Source organism: Astatotilapia calliptera, chromosome 22 (genome assembly GCF_964374335.1).
Source record: "Astatotilapia calliptera chromosome 22, fAstCal68.1, whole genome shotgun sequence".
Taxonomy (NCBI): Eukaryota; Metazoa; Chordata; class Actinopteri; order Cichliformes; family Cichlidae; genus Astatotilapia; species Astatotilapia calliptera.
In genome coordinates, this window is record NC_137442.1 from 21,247,303 (window position 1) to 21,274,110 (window position 26,808).

The 26,808-nt window shown below is 42.3% G+C and overlaps 1 protein-coding gene across 4 annotated transcripts in view; it reads right to left on the reverse strand.

Moving 5' to 3' along the window:
• Window positions 1–24,874, reverse strand: part of slc25a13 (solute carrier family 25 member 13) — a 55,238-nt gene extending 30,364 nt beyond the window's left edge. The window contains exons 1-7 of one of the 4 annotated variants that reach the window (XM_026155361.2): window positions 24,735–24,874; window positions 23,164–23,217; window positions 22,857–22,999; window positions 16,573–16,688; window positions 12,610–12,749; window positions 6,371–6,517; window positions 4,230–4,368 (exon numbers count right to left, since the gene is read on the reverse strand). In XM_026155361.2, coding sequence (XP_026011146.1) covers window positions 4,230–4,368; window positions 6,371–6,517; window positions 12,610–12,749; window positions 16,573–16,688; window positions 22,857–22,999; window positions 23,164–23,217; window positions 24,735–24,746 — 751 coding nt within the window. In that variant the 5' untranslated portion in view covers window positions 24,747–24,874. Of the gene's footprint in view, window positions 1–4,229; window positions 4,369–6,370; window positions 6,518–7,167; window positions 7,185–8,412; window positions 8,766–12,609; window positions 12,750–16,572; window positions 16,689–22,856; window positions 23,000–23,163; window positions 23,218–24,534 lie in introns of those variants that run through there. The other 3 variants (XM_026155362.2, XM_026155364.2, XM_026155363.2) reach the window with 3 other exon arrangements.
• Between the last annotated feature and the right edge of the window lie 1,934 nt (window positions 24,875–26,808).

Consider the following 26,808-nt stretch of genomic DNA (forward strand, 5'->3'; position numbering starts at 1 on the left):
GCTCTCCTAAATATCTTTACTTTAAGCAAGTTCAGAGATTCTTCACCCACCCTACTCTTAAGACAACAGCTCTCCCTTAATGCTGTGTTCACACCACTGCTCGGGATGTGACTGGCTGCACGCCATCTTCAGTAGAAACATGGAGCTATAAGCTCACGACCTACTTGTTCTTTTAGCAGTGCAATGATGTGGTGTAGCAGTCACAAAGTGTTTATAGTGTGAATGTAGCAATTTGTTATTTTTCTGGCTGACAAATATCATAGATAATGAAAGCTTCTTTCACCAGATTGTTATACCAGATATACCCTTCATGGTGCAACCCTCACAGGTTTTTGTCTCCTCTCAGTCTCGGACCAGGACTCTTTCACATGTTAGACCAATATTTTAAGAGATTGGACTGAATGACTCAAGGCAACACAGACATCACATCTCACAACAGGATGTGTTGTTAAACGATAAACACTGGACTTTGCTGCAGTGCATTATCCCTTTGTTGCTCTTGTCACTACAGAACACATACACCAAAAATAAAGTGGGTCCTCGAACTCCTCGTCTCCCTGACGAGGAGTTGGAGTTATCCGAGTTATTGTCAGTGGCTGCGTTAATGTTATGGCTCCATATGATGGATTTTTCCTTCAACTTCTGTCACTCACGGCAGCTTCCCTCTGCGAGTTGGTTGTGAGTTAAGAGTACAATGTGTCAAAGCACGCTGAAGAAATTAAAATAAAGAAATACGGCCATGGAGAGTTATGACTTTAAGACCTCTTTGAGGCATCTTTAGCATGTCGTAACTTAAGACCTGCTCTATTGTTAAATGAAAAAGGAACAGGTTGACTGTAGGCAGGCTTACAGTGGAGGAGTCACCATTGTTTGACCTGCTTTATTCAAAGAGCAGCAGGCTGGGGTTGTGACAAAGTCGTCCTACACTGGAGCCATTCACCCCACAGAGGCTCAGCTTACCCCCGAGGCATGCTCTCTCTTCCCCCCCCCCCCCCTTTCTCTATCACATACACACACATCTATGAGTAAAAGCAGGTAATGCCAACAAGCATGTGAGGCAGAATAGTTACACAAGAATAAATAATTTAGGGGGGGAAAAAAGAACAATGCTGGGAAGTAGATGGGGAAAACCCTAGAAAAGCATTTACCAACTTTATATTACTGCTTGATATTTAAAGAAAAACTCCTACTATCCCTTGCTAAGATAATCTTGGATGCCATAAATAGGCACGACGCTGCTTTTTAATGGAAGCGTCAGCGTGCTAACATTTTCAAAATTACAAAGCATCACAAAGCAGGTTTGTTCGTCACGCTCACCGTCTGAGTTTATCACGTCAGCGTGGTCACATCTGATAGTTACCACCGAGGGAAAAATAAAAGTCATGGAATCACCAAAGTGGTTAAAGTTTAAAGGGATGAATGTTTGCACTGAAAACTCACAGCGATCCACAGTGAACTTGACTCAAAACCAAAAATGTCAAACGCAAATGTCAATGATAGCGCTGAGGAAAAGTCAGGGGAACACCTAAGTCATTATCTAAATCTGAACCACGAGTGTTTCCATAAAATTTCATGCCAATCAGCTTAATAGTAAACAGGTCTCAAACCATGAGGACATGGGATGTCTGCGCAAAAGATTTTTTGAGTCATCTCAGTCTGGACTGATTGGTGGCAGACAAAAAAGGTCAAAAATCTGATCGCAACAATTTACGTTTTAGATCTGTTGTTAGTAAGAGCCAGACATCTCTCCTCAGCTTAGGACATGTAACATTGCTGGCTTCATTGGCCTGTTAAACTGATTTATTCTGCTGTTTAGACAGAAGGTCCCTTTTACTATTACGGCTTCATTCAAACACTCCCATGACAATAAGCCAAAGTACTTACATAATGTTATGTGTAAGACACCCAGCTGACCGAGGTCGGAATTTTCTTAACACTGATATTAGAATATCAGTGTTAAGAAAATTACACTGATAATTACAGAAGTCGCATCATCCAAACATACTTTAGTAAACCGATGAGACAATAATTAAAGACTAGCTTATAAACTGTTACTCTCTGTCATCAAGAGATCAAGTATGCAGAGTGATTTGCTGCTAGATCCTGACTTACATGTCAGGTATAATTAATTATAAGTAATTAATGAAGTTACTAATGCTGCGCCTTGTGCTTAAATGTAACTCTGTGACATAAGAACGGCTTATGAGTGGCTCACGTTGCCGTTTCATGCCATATGAATGCAATGAACTCACAGCAAACTAACCAAAGTCAAAAAAATTAGAAGTCTTGTTAATCCGATCTGTCAAAGACTGTCATTGTAGCAAAGATAAAGATTTCAACATCTAATAAATAAACTGTAGAGCAAAGTGGACAAGAGAAAAACTCGGGATGTAAAACTATGCTTGCTGACTTTGAAGAGGTCAGTGTGCTCCTACAGAAACTAAAGGCACTCTGTAATGTTCATGGACAGATGTTTGTGCCAAAGCGAGAACACTTCAGACATTTTGCTGTGTGCAGAAAATGTCTGTTCAGCCATTTTTACCCGAACGGGCAGCTTCGAGCCTTCTATGACATTAGTTTGGGTAGCATGTGACTGTGAGACAGACAGAAAGCAGGTGTCTAATGAAAAACCTTTTTAGCCCTGCATTATAAATACATAGGGCATTGACCAAAAAAATAGAAGAGACACGATGATGTCTCAATCTTGTGAATGCCAATGTGTTAATGTGCCTGCATGCACTCATTCTTGTGCAAAGTTAAAAATCACACACAACTGTTAACGGGCCGGACAAGCAGGATTGTAAGTTTGGACTTTCATGCAAAAAGAGGCTAGGTTTTAAAAAAAGCCAACATGATGCCATCACATTAATGAAAAGAAGCGTATGTCTGAAAGGGCCTAAAGGTACACAGTCGTGACTTGTTCTGTGGCAGTGCACTGCTAGCCCAAAATAGTGCATCTCCTATATAGGTCCCCTGTGTGCATACGCCCAAATATACGCGTACAGCTTTGTGAGCACTGTAATGGTGTCTCTGCAAAACAGTGGCCTTGTTGCACATCAGGAATCAATCAGGATTATTACACATGTGTGCATGCTTGGCTGTGTTAATGCATTTTAATGCTTGAGCGTTATGTGAGAAATGCTAGAGAAGCGTGTGTTGCAACATGTACACAGTCTTGATACATGCAGATGTGTGTGCGCTATTTGTGTGAAGCTGAGCATTCGCAGTCCCCAAGGAGGCCTTAATGACTTCGGGAGTGGAGAGTAGATAGGCGGTGGCCGTGAAGGCCTGGCTGGCTGCGGGCCACCCTGGGTCGAGCCAAGCCCAGGCCTTCGTGTACCCTTGGTGGGAACAGTTTGTAGAGTGTACGGGCTTTTGGTCTGAGTCGGGTACAGTCCACACCCCTGATAAGGCTTCAGATAGCATCATAAGGCTCCGTTAGTGGCCTGGAGCCATGTGGAGAGAGGTCAGAATGGTTTCTTAAAGACAACTAGAGCTCAAGAGGGAGTCAAAAAGAAAAAGATGGCAAAAGGGAGAAAGACATTGAAAGCCATTAGCCCTGCCAAGTACTGAAGAAAGGAATGAGAGACAGCAAGTGGGGCAAACAAGGGAGAGAGATTTAAAGGAACTAACTAATGGAGACAGAAAGATACATATAAAATAAGTTATGAGAAATACAACAGTATGTTTTTTTTTCAATAAAGAAAAGCGTCTTTTTTCATTATGCTGTAGCTTTGCATATTTGCTTTACAGTAATGTAGACTGTGGAGTTAGTATTAAGCATATAAATGACACTGGATCTACAGGGTTAAACAACACAGACTCAAAAGCAAGGAGCAGAATTTTACCCACTTTTATTCTTTGTTTTTCAAATGAAATGAAGTTTTTCCTGTGTTCCTCAGATCACTGCCAGGATATGTAATAGACAAGACAGGCACCATCAGGGACTGTGGGCATGCAGTACGTGTGCTGGGTTGAATCCAGCATGCCCATTTAAATGCCACTGGGAAGGAAGTAACCCAAACAAAAACAAGTCTCCAAGCCCTGTACAACGCACATAGACATACCTATCTGGAAAGCGCATTACTGTGCATGTGGTGCATACTTACATTTGTTTTGTGACTGTGGTCTGTATTACATAAATGTGAATCTGCTTTTTTTGCCATCTCAGTTATAATAGGTATGTGTTATATATACAGGGAGGGGAGTGGGAAGTTCTCCCCGGGTACCTTTAGTGACTTCCACATCTCGGCGGTGGCCAGCCAGAGTGCTGTAGATCTTTCTAATCAGCTCCATATTGTTGAGCAGCGAGTTGAAGCCGTTGAAGTAGGAGAAGCTGACCTGATGAGACGTGCTACCCCCTGCAACCTGGGCAAGAAAGAAGAGGGGTACTTTAACAAGCAACCAAATAAGAAAAATAAACTTCAACACAGCCGTGCATCTGGATGTTACTGTTATGAAAATACACACAGCGTAAAACATGGTGGCTAATTAGCCGCGTTCCTCTCTAGCATTTCTCCACAGGGAGATGCAAACTTGTTTCACCCGCTACTTTTTCCATCACATGATGCGCACTCTAAGGGAGTTTAATTAACTTTCTTTATGAGATGGAGGAAGTGGTAAAAGAAAAGAAAATAGAAAAAAAAAAGGTAACAGATTAAAAATAGATGCCGGGCTCTAGAGGACATTCCAGGCTGCCCACAGCCTCTTTTACGCGAACCACGATCCCATCTTTATTAAATGAGGCTCTCAGAGGCTTAGAGGAGCAGCTCTAAATGCTGTATGTTTAAAAAAATATATGCGTTCAAGTACGACTACTGTGGGGTACTGTTGAGTTAGAAGATCACTGCGACTGTGCTGGCCTGAAGGGTTAAGTGAGGAGAAAATGTTGAGCTTCCGTTCACTAGATGGCACTGTTTGCTTTACAGACGCATTCAGAGAGGTCGCCTGCTGCTCAACATGGTCGCAACAAGGGAGGGAAGCTCTGGCTTAGGTGAAACTGCTCTAACAAGGGAGACACTTTTGCATCTGTTCATATCTGTGAGTGTACAGACATGGATCTTCCCACAGTGGAGAGAGGAGAATGGTATTTTGGTGAAAAAGAGTGAGGCGCTAATCAATTACCATGTTTGGTGAGTGAATTAAAGGTTGCCGTCTCACTGCCTATGCTCTGCTATGATACTGCCTTTAATGTGTCTGCAGTGTTTATGAGGTTTTGTGATACATGTGTGCGTATGTGTTTGTGTGTGTGTACGTGTGGGAGCGCGCGTGCATGAGAGTTTACTAACAGCACACCAAGATGTCTGGTCGGTGAGGTAAACACAGCAGAGAAAATGACAGAGTCTACAAGGTGTTTATGAAATGGGGCAAGACATGGACGCAGACACAAGACGCACACGCGCGCAACGAAAACACTAACACGCAGAAAGAAAAGACAAGAGGCAAAAAAAAGACAAACATCTCAGAGTTCAAAACAAACAGAGAGCCCGCACAGGCGCACAAACACACGCGCGCGCGCACAGGCAGAGATGATGGACTGTAAAGCTCCAGTCTCCATCTATCTCTATCTTCCCCATTCAGCTCTCCTGCTTGGCTTTGACACTGCCAGAGAGGTTAGACTTAATGACATGTTGGGAGGGAGAGAGAGAGACACGGGGAAGGGAGGGAAGGGGGAAGGGAGAGATAGAGGGGCGGCTGAGAGAGAGGAAAGAAAAAAGGAAAGGAGGGAGGAAGAGGGAAAGAGAGCAAGGGACAGATGAGAGGTAGCAGGGGAAAAAAGATAAAGGGGAAGAAGAATGAGAGATGGCCAGAAGAGGAAAAGAGAAAGCCACAGTGTTCGGTTTGTGGGGCTGTGAGAAAAGAGAGAAGGAAAAAAAGCACAAGAAATAAGTGGTGAGATAGAAGAAAAGAATCTTGACTTTACCTCTTTTATGGAGAATACAGTAATGACAGGCTGCTTTGGCTTGCTTGCTGACTTCAGCAACCAAATCATCATATAGTGCATATGAGCTGACAATACCGTGCATGCTTCTGCATCCAAAGTGTGCATCATTGCACATTTGGAATTTATCACGACATTTAGAATGACTTATTTAAAGATATGCATACATGAATAATCTACGAATGAGAAAAAAATGCATCGTGGTGGATAAAAAAAAGCCTAATTTTTCCAATTGGTGGTGCTAAGGAACACCTGATGCATCCAACCTTTTATTGTTTTAACATATCATGACTGAGGATAGTTTCCAAGAGACACCAGTGACTTGCTATTTTTAACCAACCTGACTTTGTGGCTCTTGTGGACGACAGTAAAACAAATAGATGAGAAAACCACAGAGCCAAAAAAAAGGGAAAAAAAAGAAAAACCCACCGCCACGAGGCATTCCTCTACGAAGGGTGTGAGCATGTGCGGCCGAATGGTAACCATGATGTCCCTGAAGTCCAGCGCTGAGATGGAGCCGCTGTGGGCTTGGTCACGCTGGATGAAAGCCTGTCGCGCGTGTTCCAGCTGCATCTCCTGCAGAATGGAGAGGTGAGGAGGAAGGAGGGGAGGCAAGTGCGTACACTAAATTGATATTATTGTGCACATACGTGGGTCAGACACCTCTTTGAGTTGCCTTTATAAATTAAAAATCCACATAAACACTTATGAATAATGACACACCATTTGCTTTCATGGGCCCCCACAGTGCCATCTGCCCCCCACCCCCTCCACCACTACTCTCAGTGCCAGTGTTTAGCCAGGCTTTAGCCTCGTCTCCTCTCCTCCAGCACAGGGGCTTGCCTACTGTGAGGCGTCGCTTGGGCTTTTCACACTCTCCCTAAATCCACATTAAATCCACTTGAGGGAGAAACATACAAACACACACTGGGGCAAGACAGCTAATCGCCCAACTGCTCACTTTGTCTCTCTTCATGCACACACACACAAACGCACAATAGGTCCAGAGGGACAACAGCAGGCTGTGGTGGGGACAGATCCCACAAGGCCTTTGAAAATTAGCAGCCATTATCAGTACCTGCAACCACAAGTCTACAGAGAGAGGCTGTAAACAAACCGCTGACATCAATGCTTCCTCTATCTATCAGCAAAAGACGGGGATTTCAGGCCAATAAAAAAACAAAAAAAACAGCAAGATAAAGCTAGCTTGTGAGCGTCTGACTCACCTGCGGTGTATGAAGGCCTTCAGGTCAAAAAACATATGAAGGCAAAAAAAAAGAAAAAGACAATGAGCCTGATGTATTTTTGTGCATGAGGTTTCTGACACATTACAAGACCTCAGGAAAGTGCATATATAGGGAATGCACGGGGTTATTTTGGTGCTCAAAAAGAGGTTTTAGTCAGAGCCAAAAGAAAAATCAACAGTGTCTTAAAATGAGTTATTAGCTTGTTTTAATTGGAGTTTTATTTACTCATAGACAAAAGGTATTTTTGCTTATCAAATATATTAAAAAAGATACACAAAAAAATCATAGATTTACTGTTAAATAACGAAGCTGAACACTTTACTGTGTATGGGTTAATTACGTCTCATCTCACCAAAACTGGTCAGTTTTCTAATATGGAACATGAACATGTTCAAGATCCTAACACATGCTTTTTGTTCATATTATGCATAATAACTGCTAAGAAAAAAATAAGACAGCTGAGTAACCAACAATAAAAATACATGTTTCAGCTCCAGAGCTACATATATGTAAAGAAACAATCAAACTGAAGTGTCAAATTAATTTTCTTGATATTTACTTGAATATTATAAAATTAATTAAGAAAGATTTTTGAATTACATTTCTTAAAGTATTAGGACTGGCTAACAATATTTGTACAGGAAGAAAGTAAAAATTAAGATTTAAATAAATGAATATCATTTTTTTAAAGTCACGTTGGACAAAACATATGGGGGCTGATTAAATCTTGAACATGCACGTTATTCAGCTGATTGATTCAGATGTTATTGTTGTTAAGAGAACTCTTTAAAAAAGGTATAACCACAACACAAAAACCTATGAGACTATGACTTATTGTTGTGTTGAATTTTTGAGTGATATTTCGCTGACAGCATAACCGATCGAACTCTAAAATCGAGGCGCCCGAGAGAAACGACTGGGGAAGAGTGACATTTACACAAAGCTGAGTGGAGACCGGAGGGGAGTAAGAATAGACATTGCAACAAAAGAGCTACATTTGCAAAAAAAAAAAAAAAGAAGAAGAAGAAGAGGAGGAAGAAGAAGAAAAAAAGCAGTAAATGTAGCAGGCATGTGTCAGTATCACCTATGAGCACAGCAGGGGCTCTGGAGAGTGCATAAGTGAGTGGAAAGCAAGGAAATGAAGAGAGATTGACGCATGTAAACACTTCCAAAGTAAATAAGGTGAGATATTTTAGTGTCAGCATCCTGAGTGTCGTGACTCACTTCTTTGGTCGGTTGTGAGTAGGTCAAAACACTTTGGTAAGACATAAACTGGGAAGAGAAAAAGATTTGGGGAGGGGGAGGGGAGCTGAATATCTACAATCAAAACAAAAACAAAACAAAAAAAACAAACGGGAGAAGCGTTTCGTTTTGCAAGCATGACTGTGTGTCTCTTAACATCGCAGGAAACACTGATCTGTGCATTTGTGTCCATCTGTACATGAAAGAAGAAGAAGACAAAAATTAGATCCCATTTCTCTTCAGTCCCGAGTCTGAAAAGCTACACGCCAACCACACAGAGCAACAAACAACTGCGGTGCAGGCAATGGAGAAGTTTATAGTCTCGGCCTCCTAAAATCTTAACTTGTAACTGTGCGAGTGTTTCTGGGACGTGGTTTTTATTTGGGAGGGGAGCGAGGGAGGCAGGAGACATAAAGCTAGGGGCTTAAGACACCCAGGGAGAGACTGTCAAGGCATTCCTAGTAGCTTTAATTGCCCTTGGACAAGAATAAAAACATATGACAACCCACCTCTGTTTGTTTTTAATGGCTGGGATTCCTTTTTCAAAAGTTAAACAATAGAAATGAGCAGAGTGGGATTGCTCCTCTCTCATTCCCCAAGCAAGCTTCTAAACGGCACCAAAAACTGTAAAGTTATCAAAGTTATCGGAGGAAGAAGCACAACGGTCCATTTAAACATGTGCCAGTGATGTTAAGGGCTGCCCACTGATTCTTGGTCGAGTCAAACATATAATTGGGGCTTTTAAAAATCTGAGTAATGCCAACAATTCACTTTTTGAGTGCTTAGGAAAGAAGTGGGACATGTGGTGTCCCCTTCACGTAATTCAAGCCCTTTACTTGCCAGAATTTATAATATGAGCTACTATGTGCCACTTCTCTGGACATCGGCAATACCGCTGCCAGGGACAACAGCACGCTGACAGTGCGAGCCGAGCCTTGGCCGGCGTCCATGTGTGAGACGGGAAAAATGCATGTAATTGGTGAGAATCTCTGGCTTCCATCAAGACAGTAATTGGCCAGAGAGAGCCCTTGTGAGAAATATGCGGCGCAAACGTTTTCCCCGATAATCCCATCTTGTGAGCATCTGGCAGTGGCGTGGTTACAATGGCAGAAAAACACAATAAACACATGCATGTATGGCAGGAAGAGGTGGAGGGAATAAAGGATGAGAACATTTTTTTTTGTGGGGGGGGAGACAAGGGTGGGTGGGAATGGATGTTAGGGAATTAGAGAAATACACAACATGATGTGTGGGTTGGTGTTCCCAACTTTGAGAACTTTTATGGTTGCACAGTGTACTTTGGGATTAAATTTAACTGTCTCTCTATTAATAAGCGTGTTGTAACATAACAGCATAACAGCAAACTGAAAGTATGATGCAATTGCACAGATTTGAATTTTGGGTCAAGAAATCCTGTTATTTATAACTGTAGCTGACAACATACAAATAATGCAGTGAGCAAATATTGCTGGAGGCTTAATACTTAAGTCACAGTTATAATAAAAAAGAAAAACATGATTAAAAACCAACATGACAAATATGTACTGTGGATTTTTACAAGTATCAGCAGATCAGCAGAAAAGCTGTAACACAAACTTCACTTTCTTCTGTCGTTTATTAAGGCATTTATCAAAAGCTATGAAAAATGATCAAACGCAGACAGCATGAGCAGGAAACGTGCATTTCATAGTTGAGCAATGAGTGCGGCTGGCTGCGAGCCTGCTGCTGTGAGGAGCTGGAAACCACTGACTGAGTGACTGGGAGAGAACTGGGCATGCTGTCAATGCAAAGTACAGCATCTACTGGCCGCAACGCCACACAGCTGCACTCCCGCGCGCACACAGGCAAAAACAAGCATACGCAAATACGCAAACACTGAAGTAAACACGAGGCATGCGTGCTGATGCTTACACATACAGTACAGTAGAGACAGTGTGAGACAAGGACAGATTCCGTATGTGGAACTGTAGTTATGCAGAGACACTGCTATGCGCTTATAACAATGTCCCAATATCCATCTGCTGCTGCCCGCTGTGTTTAAGCCATCTGGTCCAAGTTAAGTGTAATATAAAAAGCTCATTCAGATACATGGTGAGTGTGGATGCAAACTTGGCACAGCTCAGGCCCTCCCTCTCTCCCACCAGCTCCACCACCTCTCCCCTGCTTAGGCCCGATTTAAGTCTAGACATCATATTGGAAAATGGCTCACACGCCACAAATACACTAGAAATATTCCAACTGTACTACACTATTTATGGAGGCCGAAATGTGTCTTTACCTGCTTCAGAATAGGCGGAATGGAGTAATGCTACGTGCATGTCAGCTAATGGAAAACAAATGCAGAAAATGTCCCAAAAGCATAACCTCAGTGTTTCATTAACGACTAATCTGGACAATGTGGAGGACTGTGCTGGAGAGGGATAGAACCAGTAAAAAACCCCAAAAAACCCTTAAAACATGTGACTGTGTGTTAGTGTGTCCAAGGACTGACAAAAAAATACAGTTACATGATGACAGGAGTATAAGACAAAGTGTACATGTGCATAAATCAGTTGGTGAAGATTTATTGCCTACTCTTTGATGAAAACAACACAGCTAGACAAAAAAGGGAAAACACAATATAAAGAATGTGATTTCATATCAGCCAAGCAGACAAAGAGAGCAGGAGCTCACCCCGGTTTTGTTAGCCGTCAGGGCTGGGGGGCTGGGAGGAGGTGCTGGCCGTCAGACTGGGGTCTGGGATGCGGGGCCTCCCTGCTACTGCAGATAAGGAGGTGGTCCGCTTGCCTCTACCCCAGAGAGAAGGGTTACATCTCCTGGGTCTAGGTGCGGCTTGCCCCTCTGAGGGCGGGGGGACCTGGACCTGGGATATAGAGTATGTTTGGGGAGTGTGACTGTCTGTGCAGTGTCTATTTGTGTCTGTCTACACGTTGGGTGAGTGCCGAGTATTTGGTTGTGCATATGGGGTGGGAATGCACGTCTGTGTCTGCGTGTGCCTGTTCGTCTGTGTCTATATGTCAGGTTGGGTCTTAGACTCAACCTCTCTGGGTACATCTCAGGCCCTCTAAAGTACGGAGGCCTATCTCCCCTCACCACACTCCCTGCCGGTGGCTGATGCCCTCAGACGTTGGTGTGTTGGTGGTCCTTGTCGTCTGGGGCTGGGCGCTCATGTATGTACCGGCTCACTCCTGGTGGCCGATTGGCGGGGCCTGGCGCCTGTGGCCCGGTCGGGCTCCTTCCGGGGGGTGGAGTGCCCTCAGGCCTCTGGGCCTGAAGCTCGGCCCTCTCTGGCACAGCTGGCTGCTGGCAGAGCCCGCGGGCACGCCACTGCAACCCCCTCTGGCCTCTGCTCCGTAGCTGCGGGGTGACCTCTCCTTTGGGGCTCTACTCAGCTCTTCCCAGGAGGGTGGCACGGTTCCCCCCCCTTTGGTGGTCCTCCTCGGGTCCTTGTACTCTGGGGCCTCTGGATATCTGGGGCCTGGATCTCCTCTATACCTGCTTCATACCCTGGGGGACGGGGCTATGGCTCCCCACACTCCCTAGCAGATCGTTACATGGAGAAACCTTTGGAATACAAGCATGCTGATCCACACAGGTGTGCACACAGGTGTACACACGGGTGTTCACAGACGCGGACTACACCTTTCTTGGCTGCTGCCTCAAAGCACATTGTGCGCTGTCTATCTTGTGTGCTGCACAATATCGTTTATTATTTAGTATCTACTGTTATCTACTGCTAGCTAGTTTATTTAGATGGTGCTGTTTTTTTTATTATTATGTTGCTCTTTGTTGTTTGCTTTCTCTTCTGTTTTTTTTTCTCCATACAGGTGATCCAGGTGTTTGTTTGTTTTTTGTTTTTTTTTCTTTCTTCCCCCCCTTCTCACCGTCTCTTCTCCCCTTTGGTTTTCTTTCTCTCCCTCTCTTTCTTTCATTCTTTCTCCCTGTCCTATCCCCAGTCATGTCTGTCCCGTTTGTAGCAACTGAAAATAAAATAAATTCATAATTATAATAAAGGTCAATCAAATGGACCAATATGGCAAGGCCATGATGATCCACTTGGTAAAATAAATCCACTTGGCATCTTTCTTGGCCTTAAGACAACAATTCTGATGGCTAAAGATCCAAACGGGACACAAAAAAAAAAAAAAAAAGAGAGCAGGAGCTCGGCATGAAACCTACCAGGAGGAACTGGGTGAATTCTCCGTAGCTGAGCTGCTTGTTCCTCTTGGTGCCAAAGTGCAGCCGTATAAACTCACAGTCCCAGTTGAAAGGGATGTGCTGGTGGATGGTCGTCTGGCCAAAAACCTGCTTCACATCCTCTACAGAGGAGACAATAAATGAGATAAAACATTATTTGTAATATTATTTATTTCCTCCATTAACAAGATGCAATAAGTTGATCCTGCAGACCATTGATATTACAATAACAATGCTATTTGTCATCATTAGTATATTGTTAATTAACCTCTGCAAGTGCTCAGGCCAAAGTTACTTCTAACTATATTCTGTTGATTAGGTCCATCTGTAACTATAGCAACTCCACGGAGTAGTGGTGAACAAATTCACCCCTTGTGCCGGCCCCGAGCCCAAAGATCTGTGCCAAAACAAATATGTGGATCTATCCACTGTGGTGACCTCTTGGGAAATAAGGGAGAAGTTGATAATGTGTGGGTTCATCTGTGAATATGTGTCATTTTCTAACAGCTCATATTTTACTAGTGGAATCCTAAATTGGCACTCCAAGAATCCCAAACTGAGAACTACAGGAGACGTCTGAAACAGCAAAGATGGTAGTAGAAGTTTAATTTGCAAAAACTGCACGTTTGTGCAAAGTTTTCACATCTGACTGCTGAGTGTAAACATGCAGTTATGTCCTGGTGTCCACTGAAAGAAAAGTCAAGTAAATACAGAGAAATTTCAACCTAATGTGCGCTAACTATTGCATGTTCCAGATGACAATAAAGTAGTTCTTCTACAAAATAACTGCCCATACAAGTTTCAGTATGGCTGCCAAGAGGCGAGACTCGCTCTAGAATAACTTTGATAACATGGAAGCACTTAAGCACAAGTGCCTTCGACTTTTAAAGAAACTTGGTAAATGAACCTTGCTCTGCTGCCCTATTGACTTCTTGTAAAACAGAGACTATTTAAACAAAATGCAGCAACCAGCGAGGCAAAGCAAAAGCATGCCAGCTTTTCAAAAACCTTTAACAATTACAGATCGCACCGCACTTTTAAGGTTAATGGCCGTGCGTCGTATGAGGCCTCCATTAAATAAAAATCCATCCACGGTTTCTTCCTGTTCAGGTTTTTAGTTTGCTCTAATTAAGACCTCAAATCTGAATGCTGCAAAGTCGTGTGAGTCAAGCCTTAACAAATAGCATGTGTTTCCTGATTTCTGGTTAACATTAGTAATTATTTCATTTCCCCCCCCTCCAAAATAAATAAAGAAATAAAATAAAAAATGTGCAATTGTTGCTGACAAAATGTCAACGTCAATCTCGCGAATACAATTCTGCTCTGATTGAGACTTAAGTTCCCCTAAATCAGTGGTGAATGACACATGGCAGAACTTGTTCGAGCTGTGTAGGCTCTGTATTGAGAAGGAAAGGCTTTTCTTCTCACTTATGTTCCTCTGCCTGAACCCTCTAAGCCTCTGCAGCCAGTGGAGTGGAGAGACACTGAACATGAGTCCTAAATTACAGCCTTACTAAAGAAACAAAAACAAACCAAAAGAGCGACCTGTTTCTTATTACCAAACAGGCTGCGCTGAAGGAGTGGAGAAAGGAAAAAGGAGGAAAGAAACTATTTTTTTTCCTTTTTTCTTTTTTTTTACAGAAAGGGAGGGAAATAGAGAGTGAGTGAGTGAGAGAGAGGGAGAGAAAAGAAAGGTAATATTTACTTCAGCCCAGCATTACCTTCTGAAGGAAGACAGCTTGTGTGTGTGTGTGTATGTGTGTGTTTCTTTACACTTTAATGAGGCAATAAATATACAGCCTTTAATTCTTTAAAGGACAGGCCGCTCCCGAGTGTGACGTTTATATTATCAGCTTTTATAGACCTGTCAACACTCAGACCTCTTTAAGTCTTTTTTTCCCTCCCCACCTTTCTTCTTCTTCTTCTTCTGTTTTTTTGTCTTTCTGGCGGAGCTACAACTGCATTTATACGCTATGTTACGTTGCAGTTTTTATGAAGTCAACTTTCCAGCAAATTATGCATTTATATTTTTTACGTGCTACAAATTCTGAGCAATGCGCCGCCCTTGTACTTAACACAAAACTGCTCGGGTTATTATCGAATAATAATAAAAAAAATAAAAATGGCCTGACAGAAAAACTAAATGAAATTTGGAAAAAAAAAAACAGAAATCGGACTACAGACATTTATTACACGGGGAAAACAAACAGGGCTTTAATGCGGCACGAGCTGCAGGTATGAATGCTTTTAATAGGTAATAAAAGAAAGGAGTTCTTATTTCTGTGCCTGGCTTGGTGAGGCTGTTTAATCAAATGAGTGGCATGAATAGTGAAAAAGAGAGCAGGAGTAAAAAAAAAAAAAAAATCTGCAATGTGTCACAATAAAGCAACTTTGACAAGCCTATAATCTCAGCCACCAGTTATTTGCTTTTCTTGGTGAACACGGTCGCCCGATGCAAGTGGCAGACGCTGCAGCCAGTGTTTATGCGTTGCACGATGTGTGCTATGTTTTTCGTACAATTTTCCACTCGTACGCAAGTCTCATAACTCGCAAGTTTTGGGATATTCATTAACCTTTGGGAGACGCAGAAAAACAGCAGACCTTTTAATTGCCACCAAGACAACGTCACTCTAATTGATCCTTTTAAATATGAAAATTTACATATGTGCATATATAATCACCCGCAATGATCTTGCACCCTGTCGACAGCAACAATTAAAATGAAATTCACTTACTCTTCCCCTGTTTGCGAGCGGGATGTGTGCACTGCATTTCAAATCAAGCCTAATGTGCCAACACCTCGCACACCTACAGAAGGCTGGCATTAGACTTGTTTAAATCAATTAGGCAAATGTGAAATGAGCAACGAGTACAAATGTCTTCCCTTTTCACCTACGAGCTTCCAGGCATCACAGTAATGGTGCCAATCATGCACACACACACACACACACACACACACACACACACACACACACACACACACACACACACACACACACACACACACAGAGCCACCCACCCCTTCCTCCATCTTCATCTGCATCCCGTAGTTTCCGCCAAACCTCTCCAACGCCGACCCTAACCTCATTTCTGCAGATAAGCTACCAGACCACGTACAGTATTTTTGTTTGTGGATGCAGCTCTAACAGAACAGACAAGTTGAGGTCAGACTCCCCCCCCCCCCCACCCAACCCTCCACTCCCCGCACCTCCACATAAACAAAGGAGGACTGCACGAAAACTTCTTCAGGGCACATTTAAGAGGAGCGCGCTGCCTGAATAAGTCTTTGGTAAATGTCAGCGAATGAGGTTCAGTGTTCAGACCTGAACTTTGTCTCACTTTACATAATAACATTATTGCTACGATTCAATAAACCGGCACTTCTATTAAGTCCTGATTAGTTTTGTGAGCTGGTATCATCCTCAACATGATACGAACGCACAACCTGAGGAAACTGCAACATTAGAAAGAGTAGAAAAGGTTTTCCCAGTGTATCTTTTTTTGTCTCTCCAGATTTTGTTTTACTTGAACTAAGAACACATGTGTCGAGCAAATGACTTACCTGACAATATATAACAAAGACAACGATGCTTTTCTCATGATTGAAACTGCGGTACGTGTGATAAGAATATCAATACCATAACAGGAACAGTTTAAAATGAGCACAAAATACGCGTCTGTACCAGAAGTGATCATAACTTTCTGAGCTTTTTACTTTGAGCAGTGAATCAGTATACACTTTTAAAGTTTATCACAATATCTACTACATGCATCAGAATCAGGATCAGAATTATGTTTAGTAAAAATAAAATATGTTTAATAAAAAAAACTGTGGTACAGAAATTGATTGTCTGGCATTTACATCAGATTTGCACAGTAGATGCGTCTGTGCAAACTTAACTACAGCTAAAGGTTAACTTGTAAATCAGATGCAGAGTTACTTACCAAAAGTGGTAATCCCAATGCCCGTTTTATCAAACAGCAGGAAGGCAACCATGAAAAGTGAGTCTGGGGCACACAGCACCGATTCAAATGCTACAAACTCCTGAAAGGAGATCAAGCTAGGAGAGAGAAGGACAGAGGGAAAGAGGATAAGTAGGTCTGTAACAGACGGTTAAATGCTGCCATTTGAGCTGATTCATTACTGTGGTACGTTGTGTTTCAGGTTCCCTGTATAAATACTTCATCGGCTACGCATGTGATCATTGAGTCTTTGATATTCAATTAGCCATGTAATACATAATAAAGACTTAAGCGTAAATTACACTAATGAAATGAAATATTAAATAAAATAATTTAAAAAAACAAGTGATTTTTACACAGCATTAAACTGTAGACACCGTCATAATTACTGCCACACAGTGGCAAACCAGCACACTTGGACAAGCTATCAATCTGCGCAACACGTAATTCAAGCAGCCTTTTATCCTTTTAGTCTGTTATTCCATATGTAATGTAATAAAATCATCGAGTGTGACAGCAAGAAAATAAAACATTTTTAAAAGCTCAGTGTGTGTTCCCAGTCTGCGCTGGCAGCTAACACTGAGAGGGCCAACTTTACACCACACAAAAAAGGCTTAAAATAGGACGTTTCACATGCAGAGTGTGCCATTTTAAACAAGCAGACAGGTGTGCAGGGGCTTGGGAGCCAGTTAAGGACATCAACATAAATTTAATATAAGATGAAGCCATTATGTGAAAGCCAACAGGAGCCATGGCGAAAAACGAGAAAATGAAGGGTGAACTTTGTTTGCCACAACACTATGAGACGAGCTGAAAGTCTAGTTTTCCTATTACAGCACTTCATCTCTTTGTCACTGTTTTCCTAGAAGCCTCAATAGAGGTACACACGTCCACATGTACCATCAGCAAGCAAAAAAATAAACACAAAAACACTGCCTATGTGTGAGCCCACTGAGAGCCCCCTCAGGAAAGTCCCACTGTGGAGAACTGGACCACGCAGTCTAGCCTTTATATAGGCCCTGGTTCACAGTTGCCCTAAGTCCATTATGAATTTCACAAATGGATCTGATAATTACAGGAAGGGTCAGCGTTAATGAGCAGTCCCCGAGCATCCATCTATTAAACCCATTTCAATTTCCGAGGGGGAGTGTGGCAAGGAAGGAGGGGGGGCAGTGATTGCATTTTCCTTGTTGTTGTAATTAATTATGTTACTGATGAAATTTAGAGGTGTTTGTTTGGCCTTTAGAGTTTAGGTTTCAGGCTTGTGTGCATTTATATATACACAAAGTATAGGTTTATAACCAGAAAAAGACTGCAGTATAGAAGACTGGAGGAGGAGGCGTCGACAGAAAGTAGTGCTTTAGGAACTTATTCTTAAACATGAATCCCAGAGATCTTTCATAAAGCAGCGCTTGGATAAAAGCTTTATAGTCTTTTGAATGCAGTCTTCAAAACTACTTTTTCTCCCTTCCAACATTCGTGAAAAACCCAACGAGGCAAAGCGGCAGCGACAAAAGACACAGATTAATACCTGCTTTCAATAAAAACCCAGAAATACATTTCGAAAGATAGCATCGATACATTTCGAGAAAGGCATTGTGTGTGTGCTGGAAAGGGAGCCGCTCAAGAACAAAGGGAAGTGTGGAGAGGGGATAAAAGTGAGCGTACGGTTTTTCCTCAGCGGCAACTGAAATCAGCTGTCATTGTTTCAAAGGCAAGGCTAATTGTTTTATTAACTAAGCAGGTAGTTCTTAAGAGCAGGCCCCCGCTGATGGTAAGTAGGTGGAAGGGGGCACAAAAGCTCACTGCAGAGTCCGGGGATCTACTGTTAAAAACAAGGCTAATACCCTCGCCGCTCACACTGCTGGAATACTCACAAACTCTCCAACACCTCGCCGATCCTGTGCAACACGTGCACAGCACACTCGCAGGTTAATAAAAGGAATTTAAGCAAGCACAGCCTCAAAGACTCACAGAGAATCGCTGTTTTGAGATGGAAACAAGGGAAAATGTCAGCTATGTGTTTTTGGAGTTCTTTTCACACGCATCAATTTGCATTCACGCTGGTCATCCCGTCTGTGTTTTCCCAGACATGGATAATCAGGATATTAGTGTAACCGAGAGGGCCGTTGATCAAGAAAGGGATTGGACCACGGGGGTGGGGAGGGGTCCAGACAAGATCCAGGGGGCATCTCCGTAAAGCGCACTGAAAAACATTCCACGTGCTCATAAGCATTTACACACAACTCTGCAGCCGGGGATGAAGCTTATGATGGTTGATTAGCAAGCGCCATGACGGCTGCAAAATGATTACCATGAGGGGAAAAAAAGGGGGGGGGGGAGGGTTGCATCATTTTTTGCTATGCAGACTCAAACCCTGACGAGACCGCTCAATAATCAAATCAACCAACAGCATCTACCAACCATCAACTGCTATGGCATGTGTCCAGGGCTGCCCCATCCATGTTTGCAGGCTGGGATGAACCGCGAAAGACGGGGCTAATGTGATACTCCTCATTTGCTTACTTTACTCCATGGGATTTGTTAAATCCTTTAAACAGCAATATTTATGGGATGTATTACATGACAAAGGCTTGCATGTGTTTCTATGGATGACAGCTGAATGACACTTTTGTCATGATGCCAATTCAATGCAGTTTAAACTGTCTCCGATATGCCTGTCTGACATTACAACTATATTCCACATATATATGTTTATCTCATCTTCATCACCCAGCTTTTACTTCTGTCTTCTCTCAGCAGGCATTTAAATACACAAAAAATATACAAAAAAACCCAGGCTTGGAAATACTGTTTACAAGTAACATAAATGCATGGTGTTGCTGTGGCCCGGCTGATAGAAAGACAGCTCTCCTTCGTTGATAGTAGTGGGGGAGAGGGGCCTAGAGGGGCTTCAATAATCCCCTGTCCGTGGCATCTTGGCACTGTTACTGACAGCCTTCCACCCACCTAGAGAACACTTGCACACAGACACACCCCAAAAACCCCACATACACACACACACGCAGGTGAGCGGTATGTGTTCGGCTTCTAGGAGTGGACACCCACCAGTCCAAGTCCAGAATGCTCGCAGCCTCTGGAAGACTGCTATTTTCCCAGCACGCTCCCTTAACAAAGTTTTTTCTTTTTTTTTTTCCAAACCTCCAAGAGTCTATGGGTGGAAGTGTTTTTTTTTTCACACTTGAACAGATGCTTCTATCAAAATATCAGGGGGAAGAAGGAACGGATAGAAAGGTAGGGAGTCGGAAAGAGGCGAATGAAATAGAGGGAGCTCAGAGTGCATTGTAGTATGTGAGTGCAAAGAGAGAGTGATGATCAGATAGGAGGAATGTGCGAAAAGCCAAACAAGAAAAAGAGAGGACATAAATAAGTTGACTGAAAGAGAAAAATCTTTAAACCGTCTTCTAGGCCTGTATGTCAGGTCCCTGGAAATTGAGGCATCTCCACCCTCAAAGCCCTGTTTCTGTTTCGCTCTCTCTTGATCTATCTATCTATCTGTCTCTCTGTCTCACGGGGACGGCGAGAATAAGAGGGAGAAAAGTGATTTCCACATAACAGATTGTTAGGACTGTCACTATATCCCCTGATTTACACAGTCACAGAGAGGGAGACAGACAAATGTATTTTCACTGTTTACATTGCTTCCCCCCCCCCCCATTCCACAAACATTGAGCCACTCAGATACACACTCACACACACATTGTGTAAGAAAAATTTCTCTCGCACAACACAAAAGTAAGCAAGCGTGCCACCTCCCATCCGACCCCCTGCTAAATCTATTGTCCCCACACTCATCTTGCTGAAATGGAGTCCTACCTGGCAAAAACAGCAGCAGGCGCACTAGCTGCAAATACGCTGCACCTCATATACCGACCGAAACGTATTGTTCGCGAGTGTATTTGCATGAGATCGGGCATGCTGGATGAAAATCCAGCCGCTAAAGTGGCTTGTTTTGTCTTGCTCCTTGTTCTTTTCTGGAGCTTTGCACGGCTGAGTGCTTAAAAAGAGAAAACAAAAAAACTACGCAATTCTGTTTTCATGCTACAGGCGACGGCCCCGAGGCTGTCGCATCTCTACTTATTGTGTTTCTTCTGTGTTTGTGAGGTCTGCAGAATAATCATCTGGTCTCTTTTGCCTCATCAACTCGTTTGTCTGTTAAAGTTCAGGAAGAAAATAACACATCACAATGCACAGGCCTGTACAGCGACTATACGAAAAGAAAGTGAATCACATCTAAACTAAGTCTAAACAATATTTGGAAGAAAAAAAAAGAATTTTTTTCTTTTAAAAATGACTCTTTTTCCTGTTTTGCCCCCATATCATTTCCATTCTCTTCCACAAAACCAAAATGAGGTTTAGATACAAAGCCTGGGCCATGGGTTCCTAATAGATTTACCCTGATGCCACGGCCACCATTTATCCTGCTCCAAAGCCGCACAATGCAACTGAGTGCTCCTGAATAGCATGGGCAATTACAGTGCATGTGTGATTTTTTTTCTCTCTCTCTGTGTATGTGTGTGCGTGCGTGCGTGCATGTGTGTGAGAGAGAGCATGCACGTTGCTCTCTCTTTTTCCAATTCCAAAAACCCCCACTACTCACATCTCACTGTCCTCTGTAAGTGCAGACACACACACACACATACACACACACACCTTAAAGCAGATGTAATAACATGAAACTACACAGCCATGTGCACTTTGCTCTTTGTAGAAGCCCAGGTGGTTACCATGGCAATGTGGGCCTTTTTTTTAAATCTTTTTTGACTTACCCTAACATTTTATTACCCATCATTATGTATCATTAAATACATACATATTAATGTAAAAAACAGGGGTGATGGGGATGGGAGGGGGGAGGCGTAAGTGTGAAATTAGGGGTGTATCTACAAAAAAGCCAACACCTGACAGGGGCCTTGGTGGTTTTGATGTCTCATTGCTATATAATTCATGTATGAACGTCCCCCTGTGCATTTCTTACACCAAAGGATTAAGTCATAGGTTTGTTTATAAAATGCAAAGTAACACTAGGAGGCTAGTCACACAAGATCAAAGGGATACATAATCCATGTACTAATAGCTTTAATAAGAGTCTATCATGAGCTTACCTCCTAGCAGGTGGCTTAATATTAATAAGGCTTTTTCTTTCTCCAGTCTTGATCCACCAACCAAAAGAAACGTGCATCTAGCCAATGTCTGATTTAGGCTTCTGTGTTGAATCTATGCAACACCTACAACACAGCCTATGCAAGTGGTCAACGCAGTTGCCAACACACTATTTCGTGAGGAGTTTCTCACTTCAGTTTCATCCATTCTCTTCCAGCTAGTTCAAAACATGGCAGTAAGAGGAGCTGGAAATGCACAGGAGGAATCAATGGTACCAAACAGGCCTATCAGAGTCGCTGAGGCCTGCATTAGCATGACGTGTAGCTACATTTCTAAGATTGTGCATGTAGGGCTTTAGAAAAGTTTGTGGTCATGACGTACCTATGGCATAAACTTAACACAGATGTATTAATCCACTGTTATTCTACAGAGTGATATCGATGACATGTTGTGGTTAAGCAGAATAAAAGTAGTTCTTCCATGCTTTGAACACCACGAGCAAAGTGATATTTAGTTCTAATATATTCAAGAGAAAACAGACTTCCTATTTTTGGTATCATCAAAACTAGCTACCCCAAAAAGAGTCTAGATCAGGGGTCCCCAATCCCAGTCCACGAGGGCCGGTGTCCCTGCAGGTTTTAGATGTGTCCTTGATCCATCACAGCTGATTTAAATGGATAAATTACCTCCTCAACATGTCTTGAAGTTCTCCAGAGGCCTGGTAATGAACTAATCATGTGATTCAGGTGTGCTGACCCAGGGTGTCAAACATAAGGTCCAGAAGCCAGAATCAACCTGGCAAAGACTCCAGTCTGGCCCACTAGATAGATTTGGCAAATAAGAAGGGCATACATTTTGGACTTTTATTTGTATTTTAATAGGCTTTGCTGCTTCTCTCTCCTATTAATGAAATTGAAATTACATTTTTTTCTTATATTGAAACATCTCAGTCAAATGTGTAGTTAAACTTCTGGTGACTTCTAAGATCAAAGTAGAGTGTATGTGGCCCATCATGTAATCTCTGGTTTAGAGCCCTTAAGCAAGATAAAAATATCCACAAAAATATCTACCCTCCTAGAATTGTCTACAAAACCCTACATATGTGAAATTTTCATTGCCTAAAAGATAAATGGTACACTGACCCATCTTTCTTCTGGTCCACCACTCCAGCCAGCAGATTTGTGGCCTCATTGGTCAGCAGAATGTCCGTGTGAGCATGGAGGAAACGGCTCACAAAGTCCTGCGCCGACATGAAGTATTTCTCATTCTTCTTGACGCTGGCATACTGTAAAACAGAACATTTTTTTTATAAAAAATAAAGACACAAGGCTGAGCTTTAGAAATTCATTAAAAAAAAGAAAAGAAACCCAAATCAAAAGATGGGAGAAAACCTTCTTTGAAACTAGGCAAACTCAAAAAAGAGAACAAAACATATAAGTCAAATCCCACCTTTTCAAAAATGGCTTTCAACTCAGTGGGGTCGGCCCTCCTAGGCAGAACTGCCTGCAAAATGATGAGAGAATGTTTTGTGAATAGACATACCAAACCTATATCATCATCTGAGCCGGTCCTGGTGAGCCACATTGTAGAACAATGTTTTTTTTCTTTTTGGCTACTGGCTTGTAAACAAAGCTTTGTCTGTCTGCAACCACCTCTTACACACTGGAATGCTTTTAATCACATACCTGTGATCACATATTGTACAGTCAAGGTTTCTTAATTAGCTTTTTATGTTATTTTTATTGTTTTAGACAATATTTCTTAGGGCAAGGATGTCAAACTCATTTTACATGGTGGGCCACTTTGATCTTAAGTGGGCCGGAGCAGTGAAACTCCCCTTTCACTCAGTGTAAAGAAGTTTAACTACACATTTAGGTGTGAAGTCTTAATATAAGAAAAATACTTCATTTCAACAGTATTTCTTAGTTTTTCTGGGGGATAAAGAAATACTGCTGTGAGAAATGAAAGAAATGTGTCAGCGTGACTTAAATTGTAACAACTGAATTTGTTGTTACAATGAAAAGTGATATAAAAAAATATCAGACTGTTTTTTAGTGTAGACGATTGTAAAATAAATAAATAAATAAATCTACAGTAAAAAACAGGCAATTTTCTGTCATTTAATTCTATATCTATTACTTATGTACGGTGGTGTAGTATGATTATCCAGAGGTAAAGTTTTCATAAGTAAGAGAAGCAGCAAAACTTAATAAAATACAAATAAAAGTCCAAAATCTGTGCCTTTCTTCTGATTTGCCAAAGCTGTCTAGTGGGCCAGATTGGAGTCTTTGCCGGGCTGATTCTGGCCTCTGGACCTTATGTTTGACACCCCTGTCTAAAGGGAATGAATTATATATGTTGTCTATAGGTTTCTACATTTAGTTAAAGCCTCTGGAAAAAGTTTGTGAAACCTTTAGAAGAAACGTCAGTACCTCCCGTCTCAGATAAGAGCTACACACAGCTGTAGGTGATGATGATGGTGTCAAAAAACATGTTAGAAGTTTCCTCCGCTCTGCGGGAACTTCTGCACCCGGTGGGGCGTTCATAACAGAAACGCCACAACTTGTAGCATGATGCTATCCAAGGTTACCGGTGACTACAACCGACTTTTTATTAAGTAAGGTGGAGAAGAGGCCAGGGAGGAACAAGGTGGAGTTAGAAAAAGGAAAGGAAAAAAAGGAGTGAAGGAAGCGATAGCATCATTGCTGCATTTTACATCACTGTGGAAACACCACTTCATTCAGCTTATAATAAAAAATGCTGCAAGCCAAATATTCACCAACTAGCTAACCGGGACCAGTAAAGTCTCAATGTCATTACCGTGTGGTCAGTGTTAAACTCTAGCACATCCTATTAGCTGGCTAACCGGCAGTTAGCGAGCCCTCCTCCGGGCAAACGTCATGACAGGCGGAGGGCTTCGGGCCGCACACCCCCTGCACCGGGCACACATCACCGACAAGGCGACAGCTCCTGCCAGCAACACGGGGAGGTGACGTGGGGAAAACTCAGCAGCTGCTTACCTTTGTTGCCATGCTAAAGCGAGCTCACTGTCAGATAGTCCTGTTCACTTCCTCCTGCGTGACGGCGTTCCCATGGAGATTACGCGCCGGTGCAGTGCCAAAGGAAGGTGAAAGAGGATCAACCGCGCACGTGGTGCGGGCCATGGAAGGTCGGGTTGTTTTTTTGTTTTTTCAAATTGTATTTGTTTAATTTTTTATTTTATGCATTTACAGAGAGAAAGTTCTCTTGTTGGTACTGTGTCTTGTATTAATCTATTACACACTCCTAGGATGCATAGGATGCATAAGGCATAGGATGGAGCACAAGGCCCTGATAATATGTGCATGGATACCTAAGGAGTCTAAATATTTGTTTTGCCACTTTGCAAAGAAGACATTCACTATAAAATCAGTTTAGGCTCTGTCCCAGACACTAAGGTGTCACACGCTAAGCTCATTTTAAAGTTACAACTCAAAATAATCATCCATTCCTTTATAATCCTTATCCAATAAAACTTAACACACTTATTTTGACCTTTTGGCTCATATACAAACATGCATACCTACACTCACTATCAGAATTTGTTTGCCACCAGCATAGCTGTATGTAAAGAAATAGTCACATCATCATAGGTATATTGTAATGATTTCTTGTCATTTTTCTGTAAAACACATTGGAAAACTTGGAAAAGCTTTAATATGAAACAAAATCATGTTTGTGTGGGCTTATTCTTACACGCGCCAACTATCTATTGTACTGAGCAACAGAGACCTGTAGACATCAGTGTGAAAGCCTCAGTTCCTTCCTCCAGCCTTTTCTTTCCTTGCAGCAAATGGTTCCTATACTTTATATCCAGCTTTTCTAGCCCATCTGTGTCTTGTGCCAGGAGGGAAAAGGTACAGAGAGAATTTCATGACTACAAAAGCAAAGGTTAACATTACTCACAGCATAAAAACAATTTAAAAGGGAGCAAAAGGGCCCTAATGGCCCGACAGTCTTCAAAGAAAATGTATTTTGCGCTCAAAATAATTCATAGCTTTTTGCTGGTGGCTTTTCAGCTTCCCGGAGACCCAGCATGAACCACTGTATTTTTCCCAGCAGGCTCTCTGCTCCTCGCAAAATGGCCTTCACCAGGGCATACCTTGCATCCCCTCCAAATATTGACAGCACCGGGTCCATCGCTTATTGGAAAAATGGCTGTAAGTAATGTTTTATCAGCCGATGCAATCTCCACACCTGTATTTTCTCCTGTCATATGACAATATTTGACAAGATTAATGATTTGATCCAGTGACTTATTTCCCATCACTGTCAGTCTGCTGCAAACAACTCGCTTGCTTGTGGCATTTAGTAAAAAAAAGCATGTAGTAGCATTTTCATTTGTATTATTCATGAACTGCAAAGTTTGTATGAGATGTGCAAACTAGTGTGTAGCAGCTTAGACATGAAACTCGTGATTTTTTTAACAAGGTAATTCCTTTAAAAAAAAATCCCACTGGGCGAAATTACTTTGCTTGTCAAGCCTTGTAGAAAGGAAACCAACAATGATTGTGCCAACCACCAAAAAAGCAAGCGGGTTAAAAATAAACCTTGCAACCTTTGAACTTCCACGGCTTGAGGGGTCTCCTGCCCACGTCCCCGAGGACTCACGTGTCCTGACAGCTTGAGCGATGAGTGGCGGACGGCTGTCTCAATCCGCCTCCTCCTATTTTTAACCCACACTAAACACAGAGCTTCGAAAATAGGCTCGAGTTCTAAACAAATGATTAATAGGGCATTTAGGGTCTCCCCACTGACCCGTGTGTCCCTATTAACAGCCAATAACACAGGCCCTTTGGGGTCAAAAGGTTTAAAGACTTTCTAATAAAAGTAGCAGAGACATGGGGATGTGTTTTGGAGGAGAAAAAGTTTTGTCTCAGTTTGAAATGCTGACAAGTTAATAATCCCTTCTCAAATGGCCCCACCGCAGTAAAATGGCCAGTTTGTTCTTACTTTTTATTGCTATCATCTGTCAGTCACTCACATCTTTTTTTCTGCCTCTTCTTAAGTGGACTGAAAGAGCTAAAACAGCTTTACAGTAATGTTCTTGCTGGG